Source organism: Orbicella faveolata, unplaced genomic scaffold (assembly GCF_042242905.1).
Source record: "Orbicella faveolata isolate gen_17 unplaced genomic scaffold, um_ofav_v1 contig_35, whole genome shotgun sequence".
NCBI lineage: Eukaryota > Metazoa > Cnidaria > Anthozoa > Scleractinia > Merulinidae > Orbicella > Orbicella faveolata.
In genome coordinates this window covers 14,154,579-14,182,308 of record NW_028301564.1, presented here as the reverse complement: position 1 = coordinate 14,182,308, position 27,730 = coordinate 14,154,579, and the positions used below count along the sequence as shown (strand labels likewise).

At 38.8% G+C, this 27,730-nt stretch overlaps 5 protein-coding genes across 5 annotated transcripts; 2 read left to right on the top strand and 3 right to left on the bottom strand.

The window, feature by feature from the left end:
- Nucleotides 1–3,103: 3,103 nt before the first annotated feature.
- On the bottom strand, nt 3,104–6,250 carry LOC110066909 (thiol S-methyltransferase TMT1A-like). Its single transcript, XM_020774163.2, has 3 exons — nt 5,719–6,250; nt 5,514–5,547; nt 3,104–4,884 (listed from the first exon to the last, which is right to left on the bottom strand). The coding sequence occupies exons 1-3, from the start codon at nt 6,223–6,225 to the stop codon at nt 4,592–4,594; spliced, it is 834 nt and encodes a 277-aa protein (XP_020629822.2). The 5' UTR covers nt 6,226–6,250; the 3' UTR covers nt 3,104–4,591.
- Nucleotides 6,251–7,605: 1,355 nt separating this feature from the next.
- Nucleotides 7,606–8,865, top strand: LOC149103426 (uncharacterized). The gene has a single exon (XM_089274329.1). It carries the CDS (start codon nt 7,694–7,696, stop codon nt 8,696–8,698), a length of 1,005 nt encoding a protein of 334 aa, XP_089130455.1. The 5' UTR covers nt 7,606–7,693; the 3' UTR covers nt 8,699–8,865.
- Nucleotides 8,866–9,372: 507 nt separating this feature from the next.
- LOC149103425 (thiol S-methyltransferase TMT1A-like) lies at nt 9,373–12,546 on the bottom strand. Its single transcript, XM_089274339.1, has 3 exons — nt 11,753–12,546; nt 10,736–10,769; nt 9,373–9,757 (listed from the first exon to the last, which is right to left on the bottom strand). The coding sequence occupies exons 1-3, from the start codon at nt 12,317–12,319 to the stop codon at nt 9,459–9,461; spliced, it is 900 nt and encodes a 299-aa protein (XP_089130465.1). The 5' UTR covers nt 12,320–12,546; the 3' UTR covers nt 9,373–9,458.
- A 1,040-nt stretch (nt 12,547–13,586) lies between these two features.
- Nucleotides 13,587–17,759, top strand: LOC110066996 (thiol S-methyltransferase TMT1A-like). The gene is made up of 3 exons (XM_020774265.2): nt 13,587–14,238; nt 15,851–15,884; nt 16,337–17,759. Exons 1-3 carry the CDS (start codon nt 13,717–13,719, stop codon nt 16,606–16,608), a joined length of 828 nt encoding a protein of 275 aa, XP_020629924.2. The 5' UTR covers nt 13,587–13,716; the 3' UTR covers nt 16,609–17,759.
- LOC110066995 (prolactin-releasing peptide receptor-like) lies at nt 16,538–20,658 on the bottom strand. Its single transcript, XM_089274333.1, has 2 exons — nt 20,541–20,658; nt 16,538–18,493 (listed from the first exon to the last, which is right to left on the bottom strand). Exon 2 carries the CDS (start codon nt 18,424–18,426, stop codon nt 17,443–17,445), a length of 984 nt encoding a protein of 327 aa, XP_089130459.1. The 5' UTR covers nt 18,427–18,493; nt 20,541–20,658; the 3' UTR covers nt 16,538–17,442.
- Between the last annotated feature and the right edge of the window lie 7,072 nt (nt 20,659–27,730).

Sequence of the window (27,730 nt, the reverse complement as noted above, 5' to 3'; positions counted from 1 at the left end):
CAACTGTTAAGAACGTCAAATTTCCGCCGGGCAACTATCAGCCGATAGTTCCTCGACAGAAACACTCTATTGTTCATAATCTAATTGTTAAATAGACAGTTTGGGAAAATTCGGAAAAGCTAACGGCTCGTGTTACTGCGGCTGCCTCGTCCGTCGCTTCACCGTGAAAAGAGCTACTGAGTGGTTCATGCTGTGTAAGTTCACTTTGTGATACTTATAACGGCCTTTTTGCCGATTAAGATAAGTCCCCACCCAAGTGGAAAAGGCTGAGCGAAAGAAATTATGACTAGCTATCATTAGTGTAACTGCCAGCACTAGAAATTTTCAAGTAGACGAGAAAAGGTGATCAGAGCGTATACGAATTCAAGACAAGAGAACAGAGAACCCTACAGAATTGAAAATATGTATTGGAGCATGCAATACTGAAAGTCAAACGAAGTAAATGTACGTAGAAATAATGAAATGCGGTTCAAATGTAAATATGAGATGTTCTAATTCGCAGTGTGTATGAAAGTAAGCAATTACCGAAACTATAAAATGGAAAGTGATTTTGTAACAGCACCTACCTTTAAATCTGCGCTGAATTCTGAGTCGTGGTTTTTGGGGAAAATAGAGTGATTTGATCGCTTTCTGCTTCTTTAAAAAGTGTAAAATAGATGTTTGTTTCAGAGAGAAACTATTCGATTCTGCTTTTTCTGAACTGATTTTGTCTTGTAGTGATCTGGGGTACGCTCAGTGGAAAATGAATGAGATGAAAGCAACGGCTACAAGAAAAACACGCCTTGTGACGAACAATGTGATGTCTTAATTGGATGCTAATTAAAGAACACGCCTTCTGCCAATTATCAGCTCTTTGTTGTCATGGCAAATTAGTTGAAATCAATATCTAAACAATAAATGGTGCCCATAATTAATACCATAATGATTAGTTGTGTTAATTAAGTAATGTCGTTGATTGCGCTAATAGATAAGGATTTAGTCACAGGCCAAAGTACAAATTACAGGACAAATTACTTTGTGGAGTCACTGGGAAGAATTTTTTTAATTTTCTGCTACTTTCGGACAAGGCCAAATTATTCGACCCTGAACAAAGACGGCAACGTGCAAAACGAATAACTTGGTCACCAAACATGTCATGCAGAAATATACATCCAACACTTACAAACATTTACTACTGTTAATTAAACTACAACAGCAACAATCAAATTAAAATACTTGCGCGAACCACTTACGTCAGCACTGCTAATTGTAAAGAGTGAATCGCTAATTGCACCGAGAAATGTCAGAGCAAAACAGCATCACTACCTAATTAAATGATAACCCAAGCAATAAGCACTTAATGACTGGTTCCGAGGGAAACAATGAGTTTTGTTTCCCCAAGACCCTCAATGTTCTGAATGTTTCCCGAGGCGGAGCTGAGAGGAACGTTAAGGGTCGAGGGGAGACAAAACTCGTTGTCTTCCGTGGGAGCAGTCATTAAGTGTTTTGTTACCTCCCAACTCGTGCGAGTAGAAAGTTGTTGTTCCCTTCGGGAGTCAGTGAGTTTTGACCAATGGCACGTGGCACGTCACGCGTTCTCCTCCAATCGGAAAACATATTTGAGTTGGGAGGTTTAACAACAGCATTTTCTACGCAATATCGCCGAGGTTATCTTTCGTTTGTGTATTACTGGATAACAAGGCACTGCCAAGAGGGCCGAACGAGATTTCGGCATTATGATTATGGCATGTGACTCTACTTATAGAACAGTCAAACTCTGAATCCCATGGAAACAGACGCAATCTTTCTTTCCAAAACGGAAATATAAGTACATGTACTTGAATTTTGCCGAATGGCTGCAACACTTCACTAACAACTTCGCAGGTTATCCAACATAACTAACATCTCTCATTAATATAAGCTTACACTGGAATTGTTACTAATTATTGTCATTTTAACAACATAGGACCGATGTTCTGAAAGTCAGATGGACCGAAACAAGCTTTTCATGGAGCCGGCCAATAGAGGACTTTTTTGTGGAGCCTAAGATATGATGGTTAAAGGTAAGTACACGTACTTGACTTGTTTATTTAACCACTGTAGATAGCATAAGAGAGATTTCGGCTAGCGGAAAATTTACAAAGTGCTCGCTGCTCGCCATGCGTAATTTTTTAAAGTGCTCGCTACTCGCAAGGCAAATTTGATCACTGCACGCACTCGCAAAAATAAACGCATTACTCGCATGCTCGCAACTGCTCGTAAAGACCATTCGATACCCCTCATAAAAGAACTGCATAGTTTACAAGCATGCTGCAAGTGTCAATCAATTTATTAGGAGCAATCAGAACGCCAAAACAAGAAGTATTCATCTACGAGTCTTGATGCTGGTCCATCATTTGGTTATGCGGTTATTACACTTAAATTTTGAAGAAAAGGGCTCAAATAGAATTTGATTCCATGCACTCTTAGTTAATTGATAGTTCTTAGGAGTGGCAGAAACTGGCAATTCGTTCCTGTGCTTTCACTAATCTTAGTATCCTAGTAAAGGATTCGATTTCGCACCCTCCTTCCAACAAATGCGGCCCTCTTCAATTTGAGTGACCCCCGCCCCCTCCCCCCCCCCCCCCACCTTTAAGAGTTTTATTTCGACAAGAGCCCCTTTTTCATTATCTAACCCCATTACTAGCTTATTTCTGAGGCCCCTTTACAGGGGAGGGAATCTGGATATCCCATATCCCGTTTAAATATCCCGGAGAAATTTGAAATTAGAAAACGCTACGAAATTTGAAAACGCAGCTTTGGCCTACCGTCCACGCCAATCCGTCACGGAAAAGAGCTTTCGAAAACGCTCTTCAAACCGGAGGAATTTGAAAACGCCGGCTTTTTGTTTTCGTGTGGACGGAAAACGTTTTGGAGCTTTTTGAAAACGATGACGTCACGATAATCACGTGATTTCCCTGCCCGAGTTTCCCTCAAACACAAATCCAAAATGGCCGCTGATTGTTGCGTTTTTAAATTCCTTCGCGTAGTGTGGACGGAGAACATTCGATGCGTTTTCAGACTGAAACCTCAAACACCTGCTGCGTTGCTTGGACGGGGTCCAAGTATCACAAGTATCTACATGTTCTAACAGACCCTGACAGTTCTCGCTTTTATTTCACAGACAAAGATACACATTGTATTAATTTCTTTCTTTTCATTTCAGCTGTTATAACGCTGATGAAAATCATGTATATCAGCTGCAATATATTATAATTGTGCTATCATTGCAATGTTCACTTAGAATTTAATGTAACTTTTATCGTTAAGGGCCCATTAACCGATTCATGCGCGCGCTCGCGCGCGTTGCTAAGGAGGTAAAATTTCACTTCCGGTCACTTACGTCAGCCTGAGCACGGAAAATAAAAACAACTCAAAAACTTGCAAATTCGCTTACATTTTAGATGCTTTTCTTTGTGTTTCGCAAAATGCAAAGTAAAAAAAGTACAAGCAAAGACAAAATAGGAGAAAGATAGAAAAACAAGAGCAATAGAAAGAGAAAAACTAATTCCGTGTGGCTTTGTTTGATCTTACCGAAGTGCGCTGGTAATGTAAATTGCGCACGCGCTGATAGGGTAACTTCCAATATATATCGGGCGCACTTCCGGTTTCTTTAAATACTAAAGGAAACGCGGTTTTTCATTAAATCCAGCCTTTTTCGACGAATGTCGATTACAGCCAACGTTGGCAACATAGCTATGCATTTCTTTTTCGAAATCATGCTTTTTTTCAGAAAATTACGAATTTTTCAATATTTTGAAATGCTTTCAAAATCTGACCTTTCAGAAATGAAACAAAATCGATGCATAGCGTAATGAAGATTTAAATTAAAATATTGAATCAATGAAAAAAATCCCGAGAAAGTAATTTCCCTGGGAGCCTTTGCATTTTTTCTGTATTAGTCACATGACCATGGGCGTGGCCTGATGACGTCATCACTAGTGTTACTGATCACGAAAAAGTTAAAACACATGAAATAACTCTGAAGTAACTAAAAATGACGAGGTTATATGAGAATAAATTTTCTCTAGCAACGGTTCAAAAAGATCGGTTAATGGGCCCTTAAAGGTATATGTCCAGTAAGCTATTGCTAATTTAATCGATCGATCGATCGATCGATTGATTGATTGATTGATTGATTGATGGACTCATTTACTTTCAAATTATATAAAAGTATATCGTTGCAAACCCAAATTGAAATAACACCTTCTCAGACAAGAGAGGAACGACAACGGTCTGAAAATCAAAATCATACTCTGTAAGAAACTATGTGATACATAAAACTTATGCACTAGTTTGACATGCAATAAGTTAGGATAACATTTACGAGTTGTGTAGTATTTTTCCGACAGAGATCCCTGAAGGGACGAGGGAAAATGCGGGCAACGAATACACGACCTAACATTTAATTTTTTTCTACCTGTTTCGTAGTCAAACATCACAAAACTCTGAAATGACATTTTACACGATCTGATGCCTCAAATCTAAAAAATACTCAATCAAAATTACGCACATTTAATTGCCCTTAGAAACGAGCCTCTTAACAAAATGATATAACTATCTATATCAAAAGTCACAATGATTTTTTCTTTTCAGTGTCTTCTCCCTTTTCTGCAAACCCAAGGAGTATCGAGTTTACGAAACACAAGACAACTTTTGTAATCAAAACCGTTATAGCACTACAGCCAGCGAACATGCCTGGGGTCCAGTCTAGCCATATCTTCTCAGCCTGTACCATTTTAAAGCCCGCTTCTTCTATCCAAGACAGAGTTTCTCGATCACAGCGACATCCATTGAATACGGTGGGCCAAATGAGTGACTTTGATACAATTTGCTGAACAAGGTATGGGAGAGTCCATGGCTTTCCTATCAGAAAGAACAGCAAAGAAATATTGCATAAAAACAATGACCCACATCGCTCATGACGCGAATTCAGTGGAATGTTAAAACACCCCTGGATTGGGGACAAGGATGGCGCAGAGGAAATTGCTGACTTCCCACCACTGTGAGCTGGGTTATATTCCTGAACCCTGTATTATATATGGGTTGAGTTTGGCCGGTTGGCTATCGTCCTTGCTCCGAGGGTTTTTCTCTGGTTTCTTCAATTTTTCTGAATGCAAATTCCATTTCGATATGGTTGCCCATATTTCGTGTGGCACGAAAATTTTATTGGAATTTAACTTTTCGGATTGGTGATTTTTTGTATTTTTGGAAATTTCTGAGACAGTGAAAGACTGGCTTTTCCTGCTGGGCATTAATTTCTGCGATTAGCAACACTTTTGTTTTATCGCTTACACTACATGCAATCGACAAGTCAAACAACAGGCAGAGCTGCAAAACACGGTAATCAATGTCACTCTATCACAATATTACATCTTGCCCCAGTGTGGCTGACAGTATCGTCAGATTATCCTTTCCTGTTAACGTTTTAATATCAGCTACACCTGAGGTGCACCGAGGCGATTTCATGCACTTAATATTCTGAATTCACTAACCTGCTACATGTTCAAGAAAATAAAACCTTCCACCCTGAAACAAAGTAAAAAAATCTTTCCTTAGACGGAGAAAAAGAGGCGAGCATAAATAGTGGTCACGCAACGCAACGCAACGCGTGAGCTCGGGGAGGGGGAGAGAGGCGCGGCAACGGCACAGAGGTTCAGCTGGAGGTTCGATTGTAAAGGAAACAAATGCGTTACTCACAGGTTTGAGAACTCGTTTCACTTCCTGTAAGGTTTTTCTTGTTTGATCGTCATCAATGGAACACACCACTGACGTGCAAACAACTGCGGCAACAGAATTGTCGTCGACATCCAGTTGCGCCGCCGAAGCCACGACAAACTTCTTCAAGTGGACTCTGTCGGCAGCTTTATCCAACCTTGCTTTAAGACGGTCTTGTACGTGCGGATTGCAATCAACAGCTATAAGCGAGGTTCCATGGGGATAATAATCAAAGTTCTCCCCTGAACCGATGCCTATTTCCATAACATCGCCTTTCACTGTTTTCAAGTGTTCGCTCAAATCAGCGAAAATCTTTTCTTTCAAGGGAGCGAACACTTTCCTGGTTGTTTCTGCAAATTGGGCTTCACCACCGGCAAAAATTCGTTTGTACCAGTTGGAAGTTAGGAGAATTTTTCTTGCTCTCTTTAAAATCACTACAACAATCACTGCAATCAACGCTACACCACAGACAAGTGAAATGGATGCCATTTTGCACGTACAACTGTCTCGAAATCGCGTGAACAATCACGTAACTGTCTGTCACGCCAGTAGTCGGTTCTACTGTCTGTGTGACAGTGCAGCCACCATTTGACTTAGACCTACTCAGCCAGCAGCGATCTAATAAAATGCAATATTCTCTTGACTTGCCATCACTCCAAAATAAATAGCCCGGTCCTCACTAGCGACGCAAGTATAAGCACAGGTGTAAGCATAAATGAAGCTTATGCGCTAGCGGTACCTTGACAAATGCAAAATTTGCAATTATTCTACTCTATAGATAGCAATCGCAACAAAGGCGCTCAATAAATTACACAGGGAGAATATTTCGCAGTTTTTGAAATTTCATTAACGGCGAAGAAGTCACCCAATAAATTGTACAGACAGAATATTTCGCAGTTATTGAAATTTCATTAGCGGCGAAGTAGTCACCAAGTAAAAAGATAGATAAATTTTTGTTCTCCAACAATGCGTTTTATTGTCATGTTTGTCATGTTTGTGTGTGCGTGATATTTCTTGTTACGCTACGATGGTCAAAGAAAAATAGCTTTTACGATAGAAACATATGTCATTTGCAACCCTGATATTATTATTATTTTTTTTTTTTTTTTTTTTTTTTAATTTTTTTTTTTTAAATAATAAAAAAAGAGGAGTGTTTATTGTGACAAAAACTAGAGCTAAGCTTTACAAAATGCTACAATATTTACATAATTTGATGTCTGTTAAACCTGTAAAACATGTTTCCGTATCTAATCATGATATCATGGTTACTACAACTAATACTAATACTACTATCATCATCATAACATTAATTAACATATTCCATACAAATTGGTATATACAAGGTAAAAGTAAGTAAAAGAAATAAACTATTAAAACCTATTTCAACTGTGTTTACATAATGGCTCCCTCCTAGGTTTCAACGTCAATATCAGTATATTACAAGGTAAAAGTAAATAAAAGAAATAAACTATTAAGACCTATTTCAACAGTGTTTACATAATGGCTCCCTCCTGGGTTTCAACGTCAATATCAATGTTCTTAAAGTCACAAAAGGCTTTCCTTCTAGCTCTTGAACCTCTTAGGCAGATTAGTGCGGATCTTAGTAAAGTAAAAGTAAAGTAGTAAAGTAAAGTATTATTATTATTATTATTATTATTATTATTATTTTAAGTCCTTAAAGTCTCGCCGCTTTTAACTTATGGTGTCGAGTTCAATCCATGAGCCTAGGGCAGTCATAAGTCTGCTGGATTACTTGATGGATAGAGTCCTCGTAAGTATATGAGCAGTTCCAAGGAGGATGGTCTTCTGTGGCTATTATTATTATTATTATTATTATTATTATTATTATTATTATTATTATGGCCATTATTATTACTACTATTATTATACGGAGCATAGGTGCACTCGGCTGGACAGGGACATTCTAGCACTGCCAGTCCGTCTAGGGGGGCTTGGCATGACAAACCCGTGTCTTGACGCAAATCTTGAGCAATCCTCCTCCGTCAAAGTTACCATCCCGCTGGTCCAACAGATCGTGGCTCAACCCCATCAGATGCCGGATGATTCTTTGGTCAAGCCACTACAACAGGCAATGAGGAGTGAGAGAGCAACGGTGCTCCAAGACAGGGCAGAGCATATCAGAGGGGTAGCCCCACAGAAAGTCCAACGGGCACTTGACCTTGCTGCGGAAAAAGGGTCATCTGTTTGGCTGACGGTACTCCCCCTTCGCGAAATGGGTTTCAATCTAAATAAGAGAGAGTTCCGCGATGCAATCAAACTGCGCTACGATTGGCCGGTCGATGATATCCCCTCCACCTGTGTATGCGGTGATGCTTTTACAGTGGACCACGCAATGATATGCAAGAGAGGTGGGTTCGTTACCCAACGTCACAATGAGCTGAGGGACTTAGAAGCCGAACTCCTGAATATGGTTTGTACCGATGTTGAGATTGAGCCTGTCCTGCAAGACATCTCGGGTGAACAGCTGGGAAGAGGTTCTAATCGAGCTCCAGATGCGAGATTAGATATTCATGCGCGCGGGTTCTGGGAGAACCAACGATCAGCATTCTTTGACGTGAGAGTTTGTCACCCTAATGCTGATTCGTATAGGGACCTAGAGCTCCAACAGATATACCGCAATCATGAGAACGAGAAGAAGCGTCTTTACGCGAGGAGGGTTTTGGATATCGAACAAGGAACTTTTACACCCCTTATTTTCACGTCAACAGGCGGCATGGGAAACGAGTGCCTGCAATACCATTCCAGACTGGCGCAGCTGATCTCCATCAAGAAAGGAGAACATTATGCTAAAACAATCTCCTGGATAAGAGCAAGGACATCCTTCGCTTTACTAAGATCCGCACTAATCTGCCTAAGAGGTTCAAGAGCTAGAAGGAAAGCCTTTTGTGACTTTAAGAACATTGATATTGACGTTGAAACCCAGGAGGGAGCCATTATGTAAACACTGTTGAAATAGGTTTTAATAGTTTATTTCTTTTATTTACTTTTACCTTGTAATATACCGATAGTGACGTTGAAACCCAGGAGGGAGCCATTATGTAAACACTGTTGAAATAGGTTTTAATAGTTTATTTCTTCTTTTACTTACTTTTACCTTGTATATACCTCATTTATAAAAAAAAAAAAAAAAGTAGTAGTAGTAGTAGTAGTATTAACATTAGTTGTAGTAACCATGATATCATGACATATATGATATGACGATGATGATAATAAATTGTTATTATTATTATTATTTTGATATTATTATTATTACTATTATAATTACCGAAAACTTAAGGAACAACAGAATTTCTGAATTTTTTACCAGATACATGTAAGATTCAAGTTTGTATGGAAAAGTGCTCAATAAAGTTTGAATTTCTTATTATTACTATTATTATTATTGTTATTATTATTGTTGTTATTATTATTTTGTGTTGAATTTTAATTAAAGCCGTTTAGTTCAAATTTCAAATCACATGCATTTGACATTTTGGGCACCAAAAGAGAAAAAAATAGGCTTTATTGACTGCAGTCTGGCTCCAATATTACTTCACCTAAGAATATTCACAAGAATATTTTCAGCCTAAAATCGGCAAAAAATAAGAATATTCAGCATGGGACAGAAAAACAATATTCTTAGAAAAAAGAGTGTATTTTTATTAAGGTTTTCTTTTCTTTTTGTTGCTAATGCCTCGCCAATCCATCTGAAAACTAGAAGATCACAATAGTTTCTTCTCCTCAGTATAACACTCCTTTTCTGCAAAACCAACAAGGATTGAATTCACAATAGACATGCGAATTCTTGCAGTCCACAATGAAAACATATCAGCTTCACATCCAGAAAATATTTCTGTTGTCAAATTTGCAGAGATTTTCTCAGAATTCACCATTTTGAAGCCGCCCTGCTCTATCCAGTTGAGAGTTTCTCTATCACAGCGGCATCCACCAGTCACAGTGGGCCAAATTAGTGACTTTGACAAGAAGTGCTGAACAAAGTATTGAAAGGTCCATGGATTGCCTATGGGAAAGAAGTAAATAAACAAGCTGTTATTTAAAGTGTGGTTGAGAATTTTTTTGCCTTTTTTGTGGTATGAGTGTGGTGATGTGGTTTGAGAATGGTAAAAAATGTACCCTGGTTCCAGAGGTTTTCTCTTTTCTATTTCTCAGTTAAATGTGTTGAAAACCTCTGGGACCAAAATAGATGAACACACTTAAGACTGGCAATGTAGATGAGAAGGACATAATGTGTCTATCAGTGTTAAGCCCAAGAAGGGGAACCCTGGTCACATGTGGGGCATTTAACTTTGATTGCCTTCCCCACCCTTGGGAATTTGACAAAGAGTCTGGGCCCCAGGGTGGGGACATTTGATTCTTTGGTAAAAAGGAATGGAATCAAATCACATCATCACATCCTCATCTGTGCAATCATCTTGAAATAGTTCTTGTGGAGAAGAACGCATGTGTTTTGGAGTTAAGCACCTGTTTTCAAGGAATAAAACAACTACTCACTACTCACTTTCAACATATTTTGATAGAATACCTTCCTTTGTGGAGATTGTGTGGATTTTTAATTTATAGACAATCAAGTGCTGGAATTAATATTTTACATTCATTGACAGCGAAAAATTATGCCTCTGTTGAAATGAATAGACACCTAAAGGGCAACATGCTACAGCATTACGCTAAGGTGGGGATATTTGATCTGACTTCACTTATTTTCCCGGCCCTACCGTAGGTATTTTGACCAAAAATTCTTTTGAAAAGTTGAATGTCTCATATGTGTCCAGGGTACCCCCCCCCCCCCTTGGGCTTAACATTGATGAACGCATAAGATGCAATCTTGATGAAATAAGCTGCAGATGCCATTCCAATGCAAAGAGGTTTTGCACAAAAATCATATTATCTTGGGAGGTCTCTCAAGAAGATTTGTCATACCAGTTCCATGAGAGTTGTCATGACTCTTCCAGTGCAAAATAATAACTTTAACCACACGTACCTGCCACATGTTCAAGAAAATAGAATCTGCCACCCTAAAACAAAAAGACATTGATTAAATTATCTATAAGCAAGCTCTCTAGGTTATCTCCTGGTTAGTGGGCTCGTCTCTGGATTAAGTGCTCTGGGGTCAAGTCCTGGCCTTAGACATTGTGTTGTGTTCTTTCCTCTCAGTGCCTCTCTCGACACAGGTGTATAAGTGGGTGACAGCAATTTTATTACTGAAGGTAACCCTGTGATGGACTAGCATCCCATCCAGGGAAGAGTAGAACTACAGAAACCGGAGATAAGCGCCGGCCTGATGGTTCACTTAAGAGGCATGGTGCCCTCATGGTCAGAGCGCTTGACTCAGAGCGAGCAGTCTGGGTTTGAGCCCTGGCTGGGAACACTGTGTTGTGTTCTTGGGCAAGACACTTAACTCTCACAGTGCCTCTCTCCATCCAGGAGTATAAATGGGTACTGGCAAATTGTTGGGGAAACCTAACAAATTGCGGGGGAGTGACCTGCAATGGACTAGCATCCTATCCAGGGGGAGTAGAAATACTCCTAGAAGCTTCATGCTACAGAAACCAGGATAAGCTCTGGCAGCTATGAGCCAGTCGGCTGCAAGGCTTTACTTTTTGATGGGTGACTTGGCTCGCATGCAGACTAAACTCTGTAGGGAACAAGTGTAAAGTTAGACCACAGCTTATGTCCCAGGGACTTCTGATAAGCACAACATCAGAATGCTATAGCTACTCACTGGCACCCATCAATCTATTCCTGGAGGGAGAAAAGTGCATTAAAGTAAAGCAAAACACAGTGGTCTACCCCATTCCCCCCCCCCCCCCCCCCCCCACTCTCTAGGCCATATAGGCTGTTTCAGTCAGCAAAATCGTGTTTGGCAGGTCTAAAATCCAATTATTTCGTCTCTACACTTGAACTAGACAAAACGCCATTAACCATTAAGCTAAGTTACTTAGTATAGCAAAATGCCCTCATAACATCCCATCCCACCCGGCCCTCTTGCCATACTTACTGGCATCAGAACCCTCTTTACTTCCTGAATGGTTTTCTTTATTTGATCTTCAGTGAGGGAACACAACAGCTTCGTACAAACTACAGCAGCAACAGAATTGTCCTCTACCCCGACTTTCCCATTACAACTCATGTCCTCAGCCGAGGCCGCAACAAACTTCTTCAAGTGAATTCTGTCGCCAACTTTCTCTACATTTGCGCGGAGAAATTTTTCTACGTGTGGATTTGAGTCAACAGCTATAAGTGTTGTACCATCAGGGTAATGATCGAAGTTCTCTCCTGAACCAATACCTACTTCCACAACATCTCCGTTGAGTGTTTTCAAGTGTTCTTCGAGATCAAGGAATAGTTTTGGTTTGAAGGGATCAAATAGGCCTTTCGATAATTTTGCAAGGAAACGTTGCCTTTTGGCAAACCACCTTCTATACCAATTGGAAGATATCAGAACTTCCATAGTTTTCGCAGCAAAGAGCAATAGAATGAAAACAGCAATGACAACTGTCCACAAAATGGCCGCCATTTTTACCGTCACGAATATCCCGTGACAGTGACAGTCACGGCTTTCCATTCACGAGAGGCCCTGGGAACAAGTTGACAAGTTGACAAGTTGACCAGCCGCTTGAAAGACAAATATTAATTACCAGCTGTCCAAAACCGTCATGGATATATAACTCAAATATTCTACTGGGAATCTATAAGACTCGGGGGGTTAAAAAAGCGGTTTTGGTAACGCAAGGGTGTTCAGCCTCAAACGGTCTACAGCAGGAGCTTTTGCAGTACCTTTTAGGGTATTGAGTGGAAAAGAAAAAAACCGACAGGAAATAATGAGTTTTTTTTTAGAATTGGTACCACTTAGGGGTGCCCCAGAAAGCAGGACCTTGGTACCTCTTAGTGGTTCTTTTCAAAATTTCCGATCTACAGTTTCGTTAAGCGAATTTAAGAGTAAATTGCGTCATTACAGCTTTGAATGAGACACGGCATCCTTGAAAAGCAGCTTCAGTAATATGATAGGCTTTTATTCTTATAATACCATATTAATTACTATTTAGTTTAGTTAGGCAGAATTAGTACTTTTGAATTATGCTGAAGGAGTTTTTACCGTGTATAAATAAAGTTATCAACTCAACTTAACTCAACGTGCACCCCGTCCTTTTTATATGGCAGCCCCCCCACCCCACCCTCCCGGGTATGCGTTTTGATGTTGCTTGAAGAGGGTCTATTATACTTTGGCGGTTTGGCGGTTTAAGCTAATTTTGAATACCGATTTGCGGGTACATTTACATTTATCTGGCATTTTAATCGCAGTGAAAGGTTGCACTCCGGTTAGACTGAATATATCACTCCGGCTAGCCTGAACATGAATATCACTCAGGTTAGCCTAAATAACACTCCGGTTAGCCTGTTTACACGGTGAGCTCTCAATGATGGAAATAGTAACACGGCATGTTACCAAAGTCATGTCTGAAGTCTGCAATCTGCGGTCTGCAGTCTGCAGTCTGTAGTCCGCAGTCCGCAGTCGGCATTCCGCAGTCCGCAGTCCGCAGTCCGCAGTCCACAGTCCGCAGTCCGCAGTCCGCAGTCCGCAGTCCGCAGTCCGCAGTCCGCAGTCCGCAGTCCGCAGTCCGCAGTCCGCAGTCCGCAGTCCGCAGTCCGCAGTCCGCAGTCCGCAGTCCCCAGTCCCCAGTCCCCAGTCCCCAGTCCCCAGTCCCCAGTCCCCAGTCCCCAGTCCCCAGTCCCCAGTCCCCAGTCCCCAGTCCCCAGTCTCCAGTTTTTCTTTTACTCTGAGAGCTATTATATTGTTTAACACGTCTACAACTTTTATTAATCCTTCAACTCCTTCCATCGATCTCGCCCGCACTGCCTAAACCAGCATATACTGTACAGCCTAGCTAAAAAGTTAGAAGTTAATGGTCACGTGACCATTAATTCCCAGAGGCTCTATTGCGTGACAGCCGGGCTCCCAAAATGGCGGACACGTACACGGGCTTTGCTGTGTTGATTGCAGTATTTGTTGCTGCCATTTTTGTGAGAGCCATAAAGATTATAATGTCTTCTAGTTGGTACAAAAAGTCGTTTGCACAGTCACATAGAATCTGGATAGACGTAACCAAGAGAGTCTTCGATCCTGTGAAACGAAAGCTTTTCGATGATCTTGCCAAACACCTGAAAATATTGAACAGCGATGTTGTGGAAATAGGCATCGGTCCAGGAGCAAACTTCGATTATTATCCTCACGGGACCTCACTTATAGCTGTCGATCCGAATCCACACATGGAAGAACTTCTCAAGTCAAATCTGGAGAAAGTTGGCGATAGTGTCCACTTGAAGAAGTTTGTTGCGGCTTCAGCTGAGGACATGAGTTGTACTGGGCAAGTCGGGGTAGAGGACAATTCTGTTGCTGCTGTAGTTTGTACGAAGCTGTTGTGTTGCCTTACCGAAGATCAAATAAAGAAAACCCTTCAGGAAGTGAAAAGGGTGCTGATGCCTGTGAGTATGTTGTGTGTATATTTTCTCGGAGGTAGGGTGTAGCAGAGAGTTCTGGAATGGGGAAGGGGGGGGGGGGGGGTGGGGGCGTCATTGGAACAATCCATGAATTTTAAGAAGCGGTGAAGAACGAAGCAGACGTGTGGCTCGCATCCTCACATCTTAGCAGATAGATGAGCAGGATGGAATCAAAACTTTTTGCCCAACCATAAAGAGGTACTAACTTTCTTCCAAAATATTCAAACCAAACCTTATCATTCCATTTGATATGGAGTGTTAGAAAACAGTCCTACGAAAATACGTGCGCTGATTGGTTAAAAATTGTGTTTCTATAACTCGATAGAAATACAGAACTAGTACAAGCTGTTTACGTAATGATGAATTTACATTTTGATAATCAAAGTTAACAAGCTGTTTTCCTTTTTTTGTTGCGGTGTTTTCTAAAAGAAATGGAAAACATGTTCTTCATGTTTCTATCTAGTTATAGAAACACTCATGAAAGTTTGGGAGAACTCAAAAAAGCTGTGGAAACACTCGCCTACGGCTCGTGTTCCCACAGCATTTCTAGTTCTCCCAAACTTCCACTCATGTTTCTATAACTCAATAAAAACACGGTACATGTTTTTTATTTCTTAAATGTGGAGTAATATGGAGCACACCCATGGTGCACAAGCTTTTATATCTACCAAAATAATAATGCATCAAAATTTAATCATCATAGCCCAGGGGTCAAGGGGGGACTCCCATATACAGTGAGGCAATGCACTCAACATTTCACTGATGTGAGTGGTCTACCCACATAACACAATGATTAAGTGAAATCTGTTATTATCATCATTATTTTATAACATTTTTATTTAGTTTTGAGGCAGTTGGTAGAGGGGGCCCTTAAGGGTAGTCCGTAAACCAGTCCATAGATCTCTGTTGACCTGGTCGGATTGGTGGAGTCCACGGACCAGGAATCCATGTTTTTGAGTTACCCAAAGGAAAGCGTGCACTTTGCCGAAGTTTGAAGTTTGCATGATGCCCTGTTACTAAATGGCCCACATAACCTGGAACACATTTCTCTTCCCTTCAAGCTCTGAATGCATGAATTTGTGCAACTTTATGGCGGGAAGAATGAAAAAAAAGTGAGAAACAGGGTTTCCTACATAATGTCCCACATACCTCATCAGGTTCTCAAAGATTTTGTGAGCCCAGTAAATAACCATCATTCTAGAAAGCACTTTGGGGTTTTTGAATACATCTAGTATTTAAGAGGAAGGAAATTATTTGCCAAAAAGTTCAACTAAGTATCTGGGCGGGGTTGTTCAATACTCAATGAAGCTACCCAAGATTAGAGAAAATTTTGATTTCAGTTTTGTAACTTTTTGGTGAGGTTTTCTGAAAATGTTGTTTTCCCCTCAGTTTTGATTTTGAATAAGCTCAAGCTGCACAAAACATATTAGAGGCAAAAAACTTTATACAAGAAAAATTAATACTTTGGTTAACTGTTAATCCTGGGTTAGTGTAAATCAGCTTTTGAACAACCTGGCCTTGGGCATTTTATAACCTGTTATTCCCTTTAAAAATGAGCTACTCTGTACTAATTCTTTCCTATATCTGTTTGTTTTAGGGTGGCAGATTTTATTTCCTTGAACATGTTGCAGGTTAGTGTGAATTCACATTGAACTTTGTTTTTCAATGCTGGATTTGAAAAGAAGCTGTTTCATGGTTTAACTTTTTTTCTGCAACAAAATTTTGACCAATGGTTATAAGTGAAAGTCTTACTGTGAATCTAGGGAAGGCACCCTATGAGTCTCTCCCTTCCCCCCCCCCCCCCCCCCTTCAACCCCATGTACTGGCAAAAATACTTTACACCTGGAGGGCCAAAAGTTCTTGGGTTCCCACATTTGAGGTGCAAAGAGCCTGAAATTCCCCCCCCCCCCCTCCCCAACTCCAAGAGATCTGAATCTGCCACTGACTTGTACCTTGTGCAGCAAAGGTATTAAGGATCAGGTCCTAATGAACATACTTGTTATTTTCTTCCCATATTAATGAAAGTGCTCGTTTGTCATTCCCTTTGATTAAATTAGTCACTGGTTTACTTATTTTATGACAGGACATCCATGGACTGTAAAGTACTTGCTTCAACACTTTGTCTCAAAGTCTCTTCTGTGGCCCTCCTTGTATGATGGTTGCCGCTGTGACCGAAAAACTCTACCTTATATAGAGCAAGGTGGCTTCAAAATGGTGCAGTCCAAAAAAGTGTGGGCAAACTGCTCGCCTAGTATATATTCTGAGTGTAAGGACACGTTCTCAGTTTGGCACACAAAAATTTTATTGTACTTTGTTGATTTCATCCTTATTGGTTTTGCAGAAAAGGAACAATAGGCCTTTTACAACACTTGGTCATGACGGATAATTTATAAACCAATAACTATAGCTAAAGGAATTTAAGAATCGGAAAAAGGCATGGTTAAAATGGCCAGAAAACGTATTTCAGACCAATGCTGTGTGAGGTTGAAACTTATTGATGCTTTGAGTATTGCAAACATTAGAATGATTTGTGTGAAAGCGATCGAGGAGGCTTTGCCCTCCAGAAACTTTTTCCGTTATTTTAAAATCACCGGAAGCTGCTGGGATAAAACTATTGGAGATAGAAATAGGAGTTATACAGTAGGAAGAATGGAAATTCTGGGCTCTTTAAGTGAAAGACAAAGATTTTCTTGCGGTTTGGAAACTTGCAAGATCACAAGGATTTGTACAGAAAACCACTGGAGTGTGACTGGACTGTGACTGGAGTGCAAAGCGTCTTCTTCCCTTAAAAATCCTTCTTCTAATGTCCATAAAACTTCCTCTTAAAGGATATAAACCTGTAAATATGCATGTAAGCTTATTTGTAAATGTTCTTTCTATTTCTGATGACATCATGCACTACCAGTGACAAAATCAGTGTGTTTTTTAAAAGCAAGACTCGTGACCAATTGTTGCAAAGGCGTGGCTAGCCGTATTAGAGAAGGCTACACGATCCGATGGTAGAGCACGGATGTGCGGAGGTTTGTAACATATAACTTTCTTCCAATAAAATTTGACTTCGAAATGCCAGAAATAGAGCATATTGTACCCTGATCGCTGCCAAGATCTGCAGGGAACGGCAAACGCGGTGTAACTTTAATTGCATGATGTTACTAATTGTCACTGCTCTCGACTTAGAAGTTAATCTTGTTAATAATTGTGACCAGCTGCACGTACATTATATTTCTCGATGACGTCATCAGTGACGCCATTCACCCGTAGGTTACTGTCAACTGCATGAATCCGCCTTCGCCTGTCAGCACAAACATTTTTAACTCCCATTCTGTAATTCGAACTCTGAAAAGCATAAACCACGGGGTTTAAAGAGCAGCTGCAATACACTAAGAAATATGACACTTTGTAGGACAGCGAGTAGGGTGAAACACTCATTGCCGATATCGAAGCGAACGGAACAAAACATGCTATAAATAGCACCGTCACCGTTATTAAAAGTTTCACAATCTTCCTCTTGTTGTGAATGTCTTGCTCGTTTGTTTTCTCTCCCTGGTTGGTGCCAGAGGGTAGAATATTCTCACATAAGATACCTTTGACAATGCGGAAATAACTCACCAACATAACAAGCCACGAAAGCATCGTCAATGCGGCCAGCAGACCCCAGTAAACCTTCGAAGCCGACGCTTTCCAATCCATGTGGCAACTTTGAACCTCGTCCACGTACTTTTGCTGTACAAAAAGAGGCAGTACAAAGCTAATAGAGAACGTCCAAATTAGGCCAACAGCGATGTAAACTTGTTTCTTCCGGAGTCGCAGTGTTTCTTGCATTGGACGCAGGAGAGCATTGTGTCTTTCGATGGAGATAAGTGTCAAACTAATGCCAGAAACCAGCAATGTAACTCCCGGAACATGGTGCATGGTAACAAATTTGCAAAGGAAGTTTCCTAGAGCCCCACTCGGGTGATGTTCAACAGCAAATTGTAATATGACACCAGGAATGCAGAAAATAAGAGTTATGGTATCGGCTACAGCGATATTTGCCAGTAAGAAGTTTGTTGTTGTGTGCAAGCTGCGTGTTCGTTTAACCACCGTGATGAAGAGAATATTTCCAGGAATGCCCGCCAACACCACGATGGCATAAAAAGTTAAAAGCACAATGTCGATCTGATGTGCTTCCATACCAGTCGCAAATATGATATAACTCGCTTTGTTCCTTCGTGTGTGTTTCTTTCTTCGTGCAGAACCGCTACAAAATGAACAAATTATGAACAGCGCTGTCCTTTATTATTCATACAGGTGCTGATGTAGCTTTCTTTATATGCCTAACAATGGCAAGCGCTTAACTGAAACCACTTCAACGTTAATGACGTTCTCTAAATAATCAGCTACAAATTATTTTCTGAACAAAAGAGGGACTCACCGACTGGGCAACGGAGGGATGGTCTCATTAAATTTGGCATTTACATCTGTTTTTTTTTTTTCTGTTTGCTCTATAAGCAGACGGTTCCGCACAGAGTCACGTTCTCAGAGTTGTACATGTACACTTGTTCCTGTAGTAATTGCAGTCAATTAAAACTCTGGAAGCCAAAAACCAGCGACAGGTATGATACTCAAACGCTGGAGACGAATTAATGTGACAAAGATTCAGCTTTCGAAACTAAAGCTCGGCTATACCAAAGCAATATCTTTTTTGCCGGTTTTTTTTAACGAGTTTAATTAAACATCTATTCTTTTAGCGAAATGGTCCGTTCATTTCCCAAGGGAAAGAAACCTTTTAATTACAGAAAATGAATTCTGAATGAGTGTCGTGTTTTTTTCTCATAATGAAGAATGCTTTCAAGAAAGAAACGTTACCTTAGCTACCTTTACTTTTCAACAACGACGAGAAAGCGAAAAAATGGTCACCGTTTCCTGCAAGACTCACCTGGTTTTTCCTTTTCTCCGGCAGTCAATTTTAATAATTTAAAACCCTTTGCCTTTAGACTTTTGATTGTAAATTCTAATGAAACTTAATTTGAAGGTTGATTGGACGCACCAACTTAACTCTAGCAGTTTATTTATTATTCTGTCCATTTTAAAATAAGCTATATATACAGCTGATGTTACTTAACGTATATATGTACGGCATTAATGTATCGGAAATGATTCTGAATTTTATCATTGGGTTCAGCATCGTTCTTTCCAAATGATTACTGACACGGCTGAAAGTAATTTGCTTCTTTCGAATAGGTATAATTACAAAGTGCCGTCAAATAGAGCTCAAAAGTAATTTACCGCATGTTTGTTTGATTTACAAGCGGAATTTCCTTGACCTAATTATTAGCTTTCAGTCAGGAAAAAATATTTTTTTATTAACACGGCCTAAATCGTGGGCTAAATTTCATGGCCATGAATTAACCTGAGCAACCTGAGCAATTTTTTTTTAAATTTTTGTTGGCATTCAAGCACGTACGTTAACACTGGTGGACTTGCCTCTATTTTTATAGACGCAAAATCGATTTTTCATGGTTTCTTTTCATTTCCGCAAAAGTGAACTTCTTTGACGAAGATATGTTAGCCAGGATCGGGCAATTTTTAGCAATTGTTAGGGTTTTTAATTGCTTCCTTCACCTGAACCGCAGAGCAACGGAAAGCACGAAAACAAATTGCAGATTGAAACTTGCCATGTATCGATACCAAGGACTGTATTTTGAACGAACTTCAGCGAGTTCGGCAATGATCAGATCAAGTTTGTTATCATAGATCAGTGCCAAATATCCCAAGTCTCCTAAACTCGGGCAGGATAAATTTTTCGCAGCTTTGTACTGTAGCGGTTGTATAACGACATTTGAAAGCAAGAATTTAACGATTGTTTTCGGTTAGATGATAGTTTTTTTTCATTGTCAATGCACATCTTTTTCTTAGCGTTTTTGTCCAGTTCTTAAATGGATGGTAAAAATACGCCCAACTGAATTGTAAAATTTTAAAATCCTCAAAACAATGTAAAATTCATTTTTGATTTGTTTGTGATTTTCTTCAATTTCCTGTCGTAAAATATTTTACATTTTCCTTACAGTATGTAAATTTTGACCAAACAAGGATTTTAAACATAAAAACGAAATCTATGCACGAAACACTCTAAAGGATTTCCCGTCGTCACAGCAATCTCGCGCGCTCATAGAAATATCGAAAGCCACTTGTAAAAGTTTTCTTTCCAAGCAAGACGCAATTATATTGCCAAAAATGCGTAAGTGAAAAAGTATGAAACTAGTTTGCACCTGTTTTTAAGCTGATGGACTTCAGTAAGAACTTACCTAATTCGTTTTAAATATAATTTGCTTCCTTGTAATAGATAAACCCATAGAGCGTTGTCAAATATGCCTCAAAAGTAATCTACCGCTGTGTTTTTACTTAAAGCTTTTCTTTAGGTCGTAAAATATCGTAACTTAGGTTTCGTGGCAGTTATCACGACCTCAATTTTACTTGACAAATTAAAATTGTATTCACAATGATGACCAATGATAATCATGATATTCGGCTGAAATTCTAAGGAAGTCTAATCAATTTTTCTAGTCTTGTTTTCTTTAACTGCAAAAGTTGACGTCTTTTTTGACAAAGATAGTGTCATTGTTAGCCAAAATACAGCATTGTTTTCTTTTAATTAATCAGGCCTGCTTATCCGGATACGTTTATGAACTACTTGAACTAAGCAACAACAGATATAGCGAGTATATATTGACTGAAATAGTCACGTACGTGATCCAAATCGAAAGCATTGCCGGAGATCAACTTTAACGATAGGGCACGTTCGTTGTGACTCAGCCTAAACGAAATGTGAAATTCTTTTTTAATAGACCTAATGTCATCTCGACGTATGTCAAAAGAAAGGCCAAAAAAGAAAGAAAAGAAAAAACGCTACTCAGTTCCAACAAAATGGTTTTTGATGTTGTTGCTACAAGCTACATTCGCCAAAGATATCAATATAATAAAGGTTTCACTTGCCATGCAACTCTTCACAAGAAATGTCACAACAGTCCACTTTGTCTACACTAAATTTAAATTCATTTTACATATATAAATCATCGCTCTTCCTACTGTCAAAAACTTATTGATTCCCTTATTATAGGTCGTTGCGGGAAAACGAAAATTTTAAGACCTTTGAGTTACTCTGAACCACTAATGTTAAATTCTTACAATCCGATTCCAAACACTCAGATCAAAATTATCCAACCGGTCATTTCACTTTCTTTTTTCCTGGGCATGTAACTGGGAGTTAGTCGATATGAAAGAAAGCGAATGTAGAGTAGGGCTTATGTTGGTTGCAGGTTACATATTCCCTCCCTAGTCTCTGCCAGTCGCAGACGAACACGCCAAACAGCCAAGGGCCTGGAAATGGCTCTTGAGCATCGTCCGTTTAATACGAGAATCCCGAGTATAGATCGTTTTCACTGTCACGCAATAAAAAAATAAATCGAAAACCATCCAGTGGAAAAAGCTATGAAATTATGATGTTATAGAAAATAACTAAATAAGCCACTTCTCCAAGTTTTAGGCCTGTGCGTTTCCCCAAACTTCAGATATTCGTCGAAATGTTTCGCCGATATTTACAGAGCACAGTATGAAAACGCCATGTTGGTGTACCTCCGTGGTACACCAATATGGCGGCCGGAAAATAGTGTAAACATCTGGAACTTACTTTGGCTATCTAGGCGACTGATTATCAGTACTGATCAAACGAACATTTACATTTAGCTTTTCCTAATGCTTTAACTTCTAAAAAGGCTCAAAATCATGGGATAAGTATATATTTTTCGACAAACTCGATCATAGCCTTGTGTCACGCACCTCCATAACCCTGAAATTCAAAATTCTCTGGATTCCAAACGAAGCATGCTATTGAGCTGTAAAATTGTAAACAGATATAAATATACCGCCTCTTGTGCCTGATGACGACAAAAACTTTGGTGGCTCTTTCGTTTTGGATTTTAGAAAGTGATGACGTCACGTGAAAACGATCTATTCGTGTGAGATTAGGGACGAACCATTATTTTTTTCCGAGGTAGGGGAGGGGGGCGAGGGGGGCAGTTTCCCAAGAAAATTCCTACACAGCAAAAACTGCTGAACAAGCTATTGCCTACCCAAAAAAAATAATCATGCACAACCTAAAGATGAGAAAACAATTTCATGCCCCAGAAAATTGCCAACAAAATAGGAGAACTCGGGTCTTTCACGATAAAATTATTTCTGAAGTTTCTCGCAACGCCACTTTGCTACAAATTAACCATAAATTTTGTGTCATGTTCTATGGAGGGAAAAGCAGCTTTCCGCGGACGTTCAGCGGTGGTTTGAAAGAAATTAAGCCATTCGACCTGAACTGCAAATTTTCTCATCTAATTATTCATGTGTTACTATCACCTACACGCGCAGAAAGATGACGAAGGGAGTTACAATGGTTTTAAACAACGGAAACATTTTCTTCTTTCTTTCCAAATTTAAGAGTTTTTTTTCTTCTTCTTTCCAAGTTTAAACCAGTTTGTCCAAAACACCATCGTTTTCTTGAGGTGTACCGCGAAACTCGGTAGTGGCAACTTTGCTCTGAAGAGGAGTTCGCAGCATGTGTTGAAACGTGATGGCGAATGGTGTGAATTCTCTACTGCTTGCGAAGGTAATTATCAATATTTTTCTGTTAATGAAGGTAGTTCGTTCTTAAAAACTAGTCGTGTTTTCTAAGACAGTCTTTAAGAATCTTATAACACTTTCCGTTAAATTTCGAGACGGTTTCGAACAGAATTAGCGAGTAGCAATGTTAATTAAACTGGCTTGTTGAAGTACGCTAGAGCTGTTGCTGTGTTGTGCACAATGTTGCATGTGTAAATCATTTACGCTCGGACATAGTCCTGTTGTATGAGCATGCTGTGTTTTCATCCAATGTACTTTGAGGTAAACAGTGTTTATTCATAATTTCAAACGGTGCTGCCAAAATATCTTTGGGTGTTTGGAAGGACGGGCAGTGGAAATAGGTTCTTGAAAGCGCGTAAGAAAGCCTTCGACTCCAACTTACAATATATTCACACACATTAGTATTGCAGATTTGGTGCTTTTATTGACTTCCTATGAACTCAAGTTTTAGTCTTGTCATTAATGTTTTAGTGTTATCATGTCTATTGGGTAAACAGTAAACTGATCTGGTTGTGTTTTCATTGTTTTTCTCATTAGAATCACTCCTCCTGCATTTCTGAACAAGAAAAGGAACAAGGAACATAAGCACAAGAAGGCTTTAGTAAAAAGGTTAGTGACAAGCAGTTTTCAGTTCTAATGTTTATGCCTATACTTACCGTAAAGCAACTTTCGTTTAATTCCGTAAGGGTTTGCTTTGTTTTGAGACCAGAGTTAAGAAGAACCCCCAAATAGTCTTTTTTTACCTTGAATGAACATTTCTTTAACTGACCCGACTTTAAAAACTGGGGAAAGTCTTTCTGTAAGGCAGAATTGTTTTAATATCTTTCCGCTGTTTCTGATCGAGCAATATGAATCAAAAATTCATTTATTTTTCAATTTATTTTCCGGGGGGTATTCCCTACCATGGCCTTTACTGTGAGTCTCCGCCCGAAAGGGCTACGTTTTTCAGGCTTCAGATATAGGAAGGGTAGGGATTTCACAAGTTGAGGTATATGAAAGGTTAGGGAAATCTGTCATTTGAATCCAACGTAAACATGAACTGAACAGAAAATACTTTTTCTCTCGTTAACATCTCTCCTGCTTAGGCTTGATGTTTTCCCGTAATATTGTTCATTCAATTAATTCCAAGAAAAGGGTACCTTTTTCAATAAAAGGTATACGAAACGGGTACCTTTTCTGTTAAAATCATATACAAAAGGCTAAGGGGTTGGATCTCCGGGTGGAACCTCCCCGTATAAAACTTTGTAGAGTACCCTCCGGTCTATTTACGAAGATTTAAATCAGCGACTGTAGGTATTCCCGATCTATGTACACCTTCTTCTCGAAAGCAAACGCAGTTATCTTCAGAGAACATGTACAGCTACATGCACTCCCCGATGCTACTATCTAATAAGTTAGGTTTTTTTTTCCTTTCTCAGGACTGATGCCTTGGTCAATGGTCAACTCATTATCCGTCTGGCAAGACAAGCCACAAGCAAAAGGATTGAAATCAAACTTATTCGTTGTAAAGGTAGAATAAATAGCTTCAAAAGACGAATTCGGCATTTTTGAAGGTGCACTATAAACAAAGAATTTACGCTCGGAAGAAACATTCAGTTTTGACAATGTTAGGGCGCAGAATAATTATCTGTTCAATAAAGGAGAGCAAGCGAAGCTCAACTTCACTTTTATTTTTGCATTCCCAAATTGAAATGACTGAGATGACAGGGCGTGCAAGCCAGCAAAATATTTTGTTCTGACTTTTTTTTCATTGATGTAAATGATTGAGAGCTTCAACATCCACAAATTTATACTTTCATTTCATTCATTTAACAGTGTCGAGTTTTTCTTTAAATATATATCATCACTTCTATTATCCGGTAGACCAGTTTTATTTCAGTTTTCATGTGTTTCCAGTTTTGCGCGATCAATTTCTTACATAATCCTTATTCGGACAACGCGATGTTTCTTTTCAGAAAAATAACAATATTTCCAAAATTCTGTTCTAAAGGGTGCAATTATGACGCAAAAATCATAACAGTGTTCAGTTGTATGTCAAGTCATTTCAGTAGTATTAATTTGATTCCCGAATATTCAAAGCGTGTAAATACAAGATAATTCAAGACATTTTTTTCCCTGGGTGTAGATATTCTGGAAACGCACAGTTTCATTTTACTTTGAAAACTTTTCCGTCGAATTTGGACTGACATAGTGTTACAAACAATATCATTAAAAACTAAACACGACAGCTCACTTTCGATCTAAACTAATAATATTTATCAGATTTTTTTGTTGTGTATCTTGAGTTACCAAGCTCTTTTAAAATGGAGTTTTACGAAATTTATGGGCCTTCATATTCTTATCCAAACTCAATATTTTAGCGCTATTTTTGTACTGTTTTCTGATCAAAGTCTGATTTCTCTCTTACCAATTAAGATACTTAAAACAATCAACAACAGTTCATGGATATTTCTTGATCGACCAGCCCTTAAAACTAAAAACAAAATTCATATATGGCAATCAGAAATGAGAATTAATACTTCAAGTTTGCAAGAGTTAATTCTGTTTACTGTGTCATGTAAATAACGTTCAAAATGATCATTTTGATTATTCGATTGGTGTTTATATTCATGAAGACATTTTTTTGGCGCGTTAAAATTGTATCACAAAAGAATTTGTCCAGAAGGAGATGTAAATATTGTTTGGTCGGAAACAAATCAGTGCAAATTCGTGAAGTGTTCTTGCTTGTAACTACGGCGGATATAGAATTGTTTAACCAAAGATTTCGGAACAGAAATTACAGTTTTTGGGTGCAAAATCTTTGAGATGATGTTCGATTTTGCTGTAACGTTTCTGGAAATAAGCAGTAGACATTTTGTTTTAGAATATTTGGACCAATACAGGCTACTTTGGCGATTTCGCACGATGTAAAAACTTGAGACTTTGCTTGTGTTTACTGTTTTAAAATTACAATGCTCTGTGTTAGAAATTTAGTAGTAATGTTTATAGTGCACCTTCGCGCAAAGAATGAAAGAGATATTTTTGGCTTTGACAAGATTTCGTTTGGGCTAGAAACTCCATACAGAGAAGCAAATGTGATCCTAAATACCTGTAAGATTCTAATTGCCTTGATTTTTTTCACGGGTTTCATAACAAAATTGAACTACTTTCAGGATGTTAAAACGCCAATTTTTTGTTTTCGTCGAAGACCTGCAATCTCGATCTCCAAATAGTGAAGGCTAATTTTAACACTTTTACCAAATTTCTTGAAGCATTAATTTTCATTTTTTGAAAAATATCTCTATATTGTCTTCTAGACCGCTGTTCAAAATTTTTCAATTTTCCCGCCAAAAGACTTGGAAAAAATGCGGACGCTCAAATACGCATGCGCCGTTTTTTTTTTTTTTTAAAAAATTCACTTGCTCTAAGTGAGTTCCGTTTAAAAAATTTTTAATTTTCCCGCCAAAAAACTTAGAAAAAATACAGGCGCCCAAAATACGCATGCGCCGATTTTTTTTTTAGAAAATTAAAAGTTAATATTCTAAGTCTTGTGTTCTGTGTAGTTAATTGTATCCTTAATAAAATTGAATTCACTTGTCATCTGCTGCTTTGCTTATTATATTGAAAATAATAAGTCAATAAATACTACCAATAGAGTTTCCTTTGTCATCTTTATTAGTAATCTTTACTTGTATATTTCAACAACAATAAACAGACAAGTGGTTTTGTCCCTCAATTAACTTTATTCATCTCCAATATTCTTTAATTAGTTAATTGAAATTTCATTAAATCAATTAAAATGGTGTCAGGAAAAAATGTTCCCTGTATATACTAAGACTTTTGGCGGGAAAATTTGGAAAAATTTGCACAGCGTTTCCCCTGACAACAATTTTTGTAAAAAATTGAAAATGGCTTCCCTTGAAATTTCCCGCCAAAAACATTTTAAATGGCATAACCTCGTACAAAAACTATCGGAAAAAACAATTGAGTTTTGATCACGACAAATTTTCTATTAAAAATCTTTAGCCTATTTTTTTCAATTTGTCTTTCTTGTACGTGGTTATGCCAAGTTGAACAGCTCGCGAATTCTTCGGCCGTTTTCCACGAGGCACAAGCATGGCAGAAAATACAGAGTTTCTACGAGAATGTGTCATCAAATAATTTCTGCCAAATTTCATTTCTGAAATATCTACACTCTATAAACTCAAGACAACTGACTTAAGATTTCGCTGATCAAATTTGAACGATGTAGCTTTGCTTTAAAGTGCACAGTTGAGTTGTCAGCAATTCATTCATTTGTCTTCACAATATCCGAATCAAAATTCACGCGATTTTTACAGACGAATGGCAACTAAAACACTACTGCACACTTTCCAACAAATCTGCAACCCTCAGACTTAACCAGTAGAATCTTGTGCTAGTAATCTTGATAATACGGACTGTTTGTATTTCAGAAATTAAACTTTACAGAAATTATTTGACATCAGATTCCACACACACAAACTGTATTCGTGCCACTTCGGTAACTCGTTCAAAATGACAGAAAAACTCCCGCGAACTGCACTAACTCTCAGACAACACGGCAAACTACAAATTCATCGAAAACGTATTAAGGTTATCCAGAGCTACGTCAATTTGGGTAATACCCAGACTTTAATTTCAATTCAAACTCGCCAAACAGATTTATTTTTTGAATTAGCATTAATCTTCGACTCTGCAAAGCTCGCCATGTTGTCCCAGAGTAGCTAAAGAGCGACACGCTGCAAGTAAAAGAAGCGAAACATCTTTCGTGTTCAGATTAAAATGCTATTAATGCATGCAAATTTTCGAAAATTGGTCCGTAGAA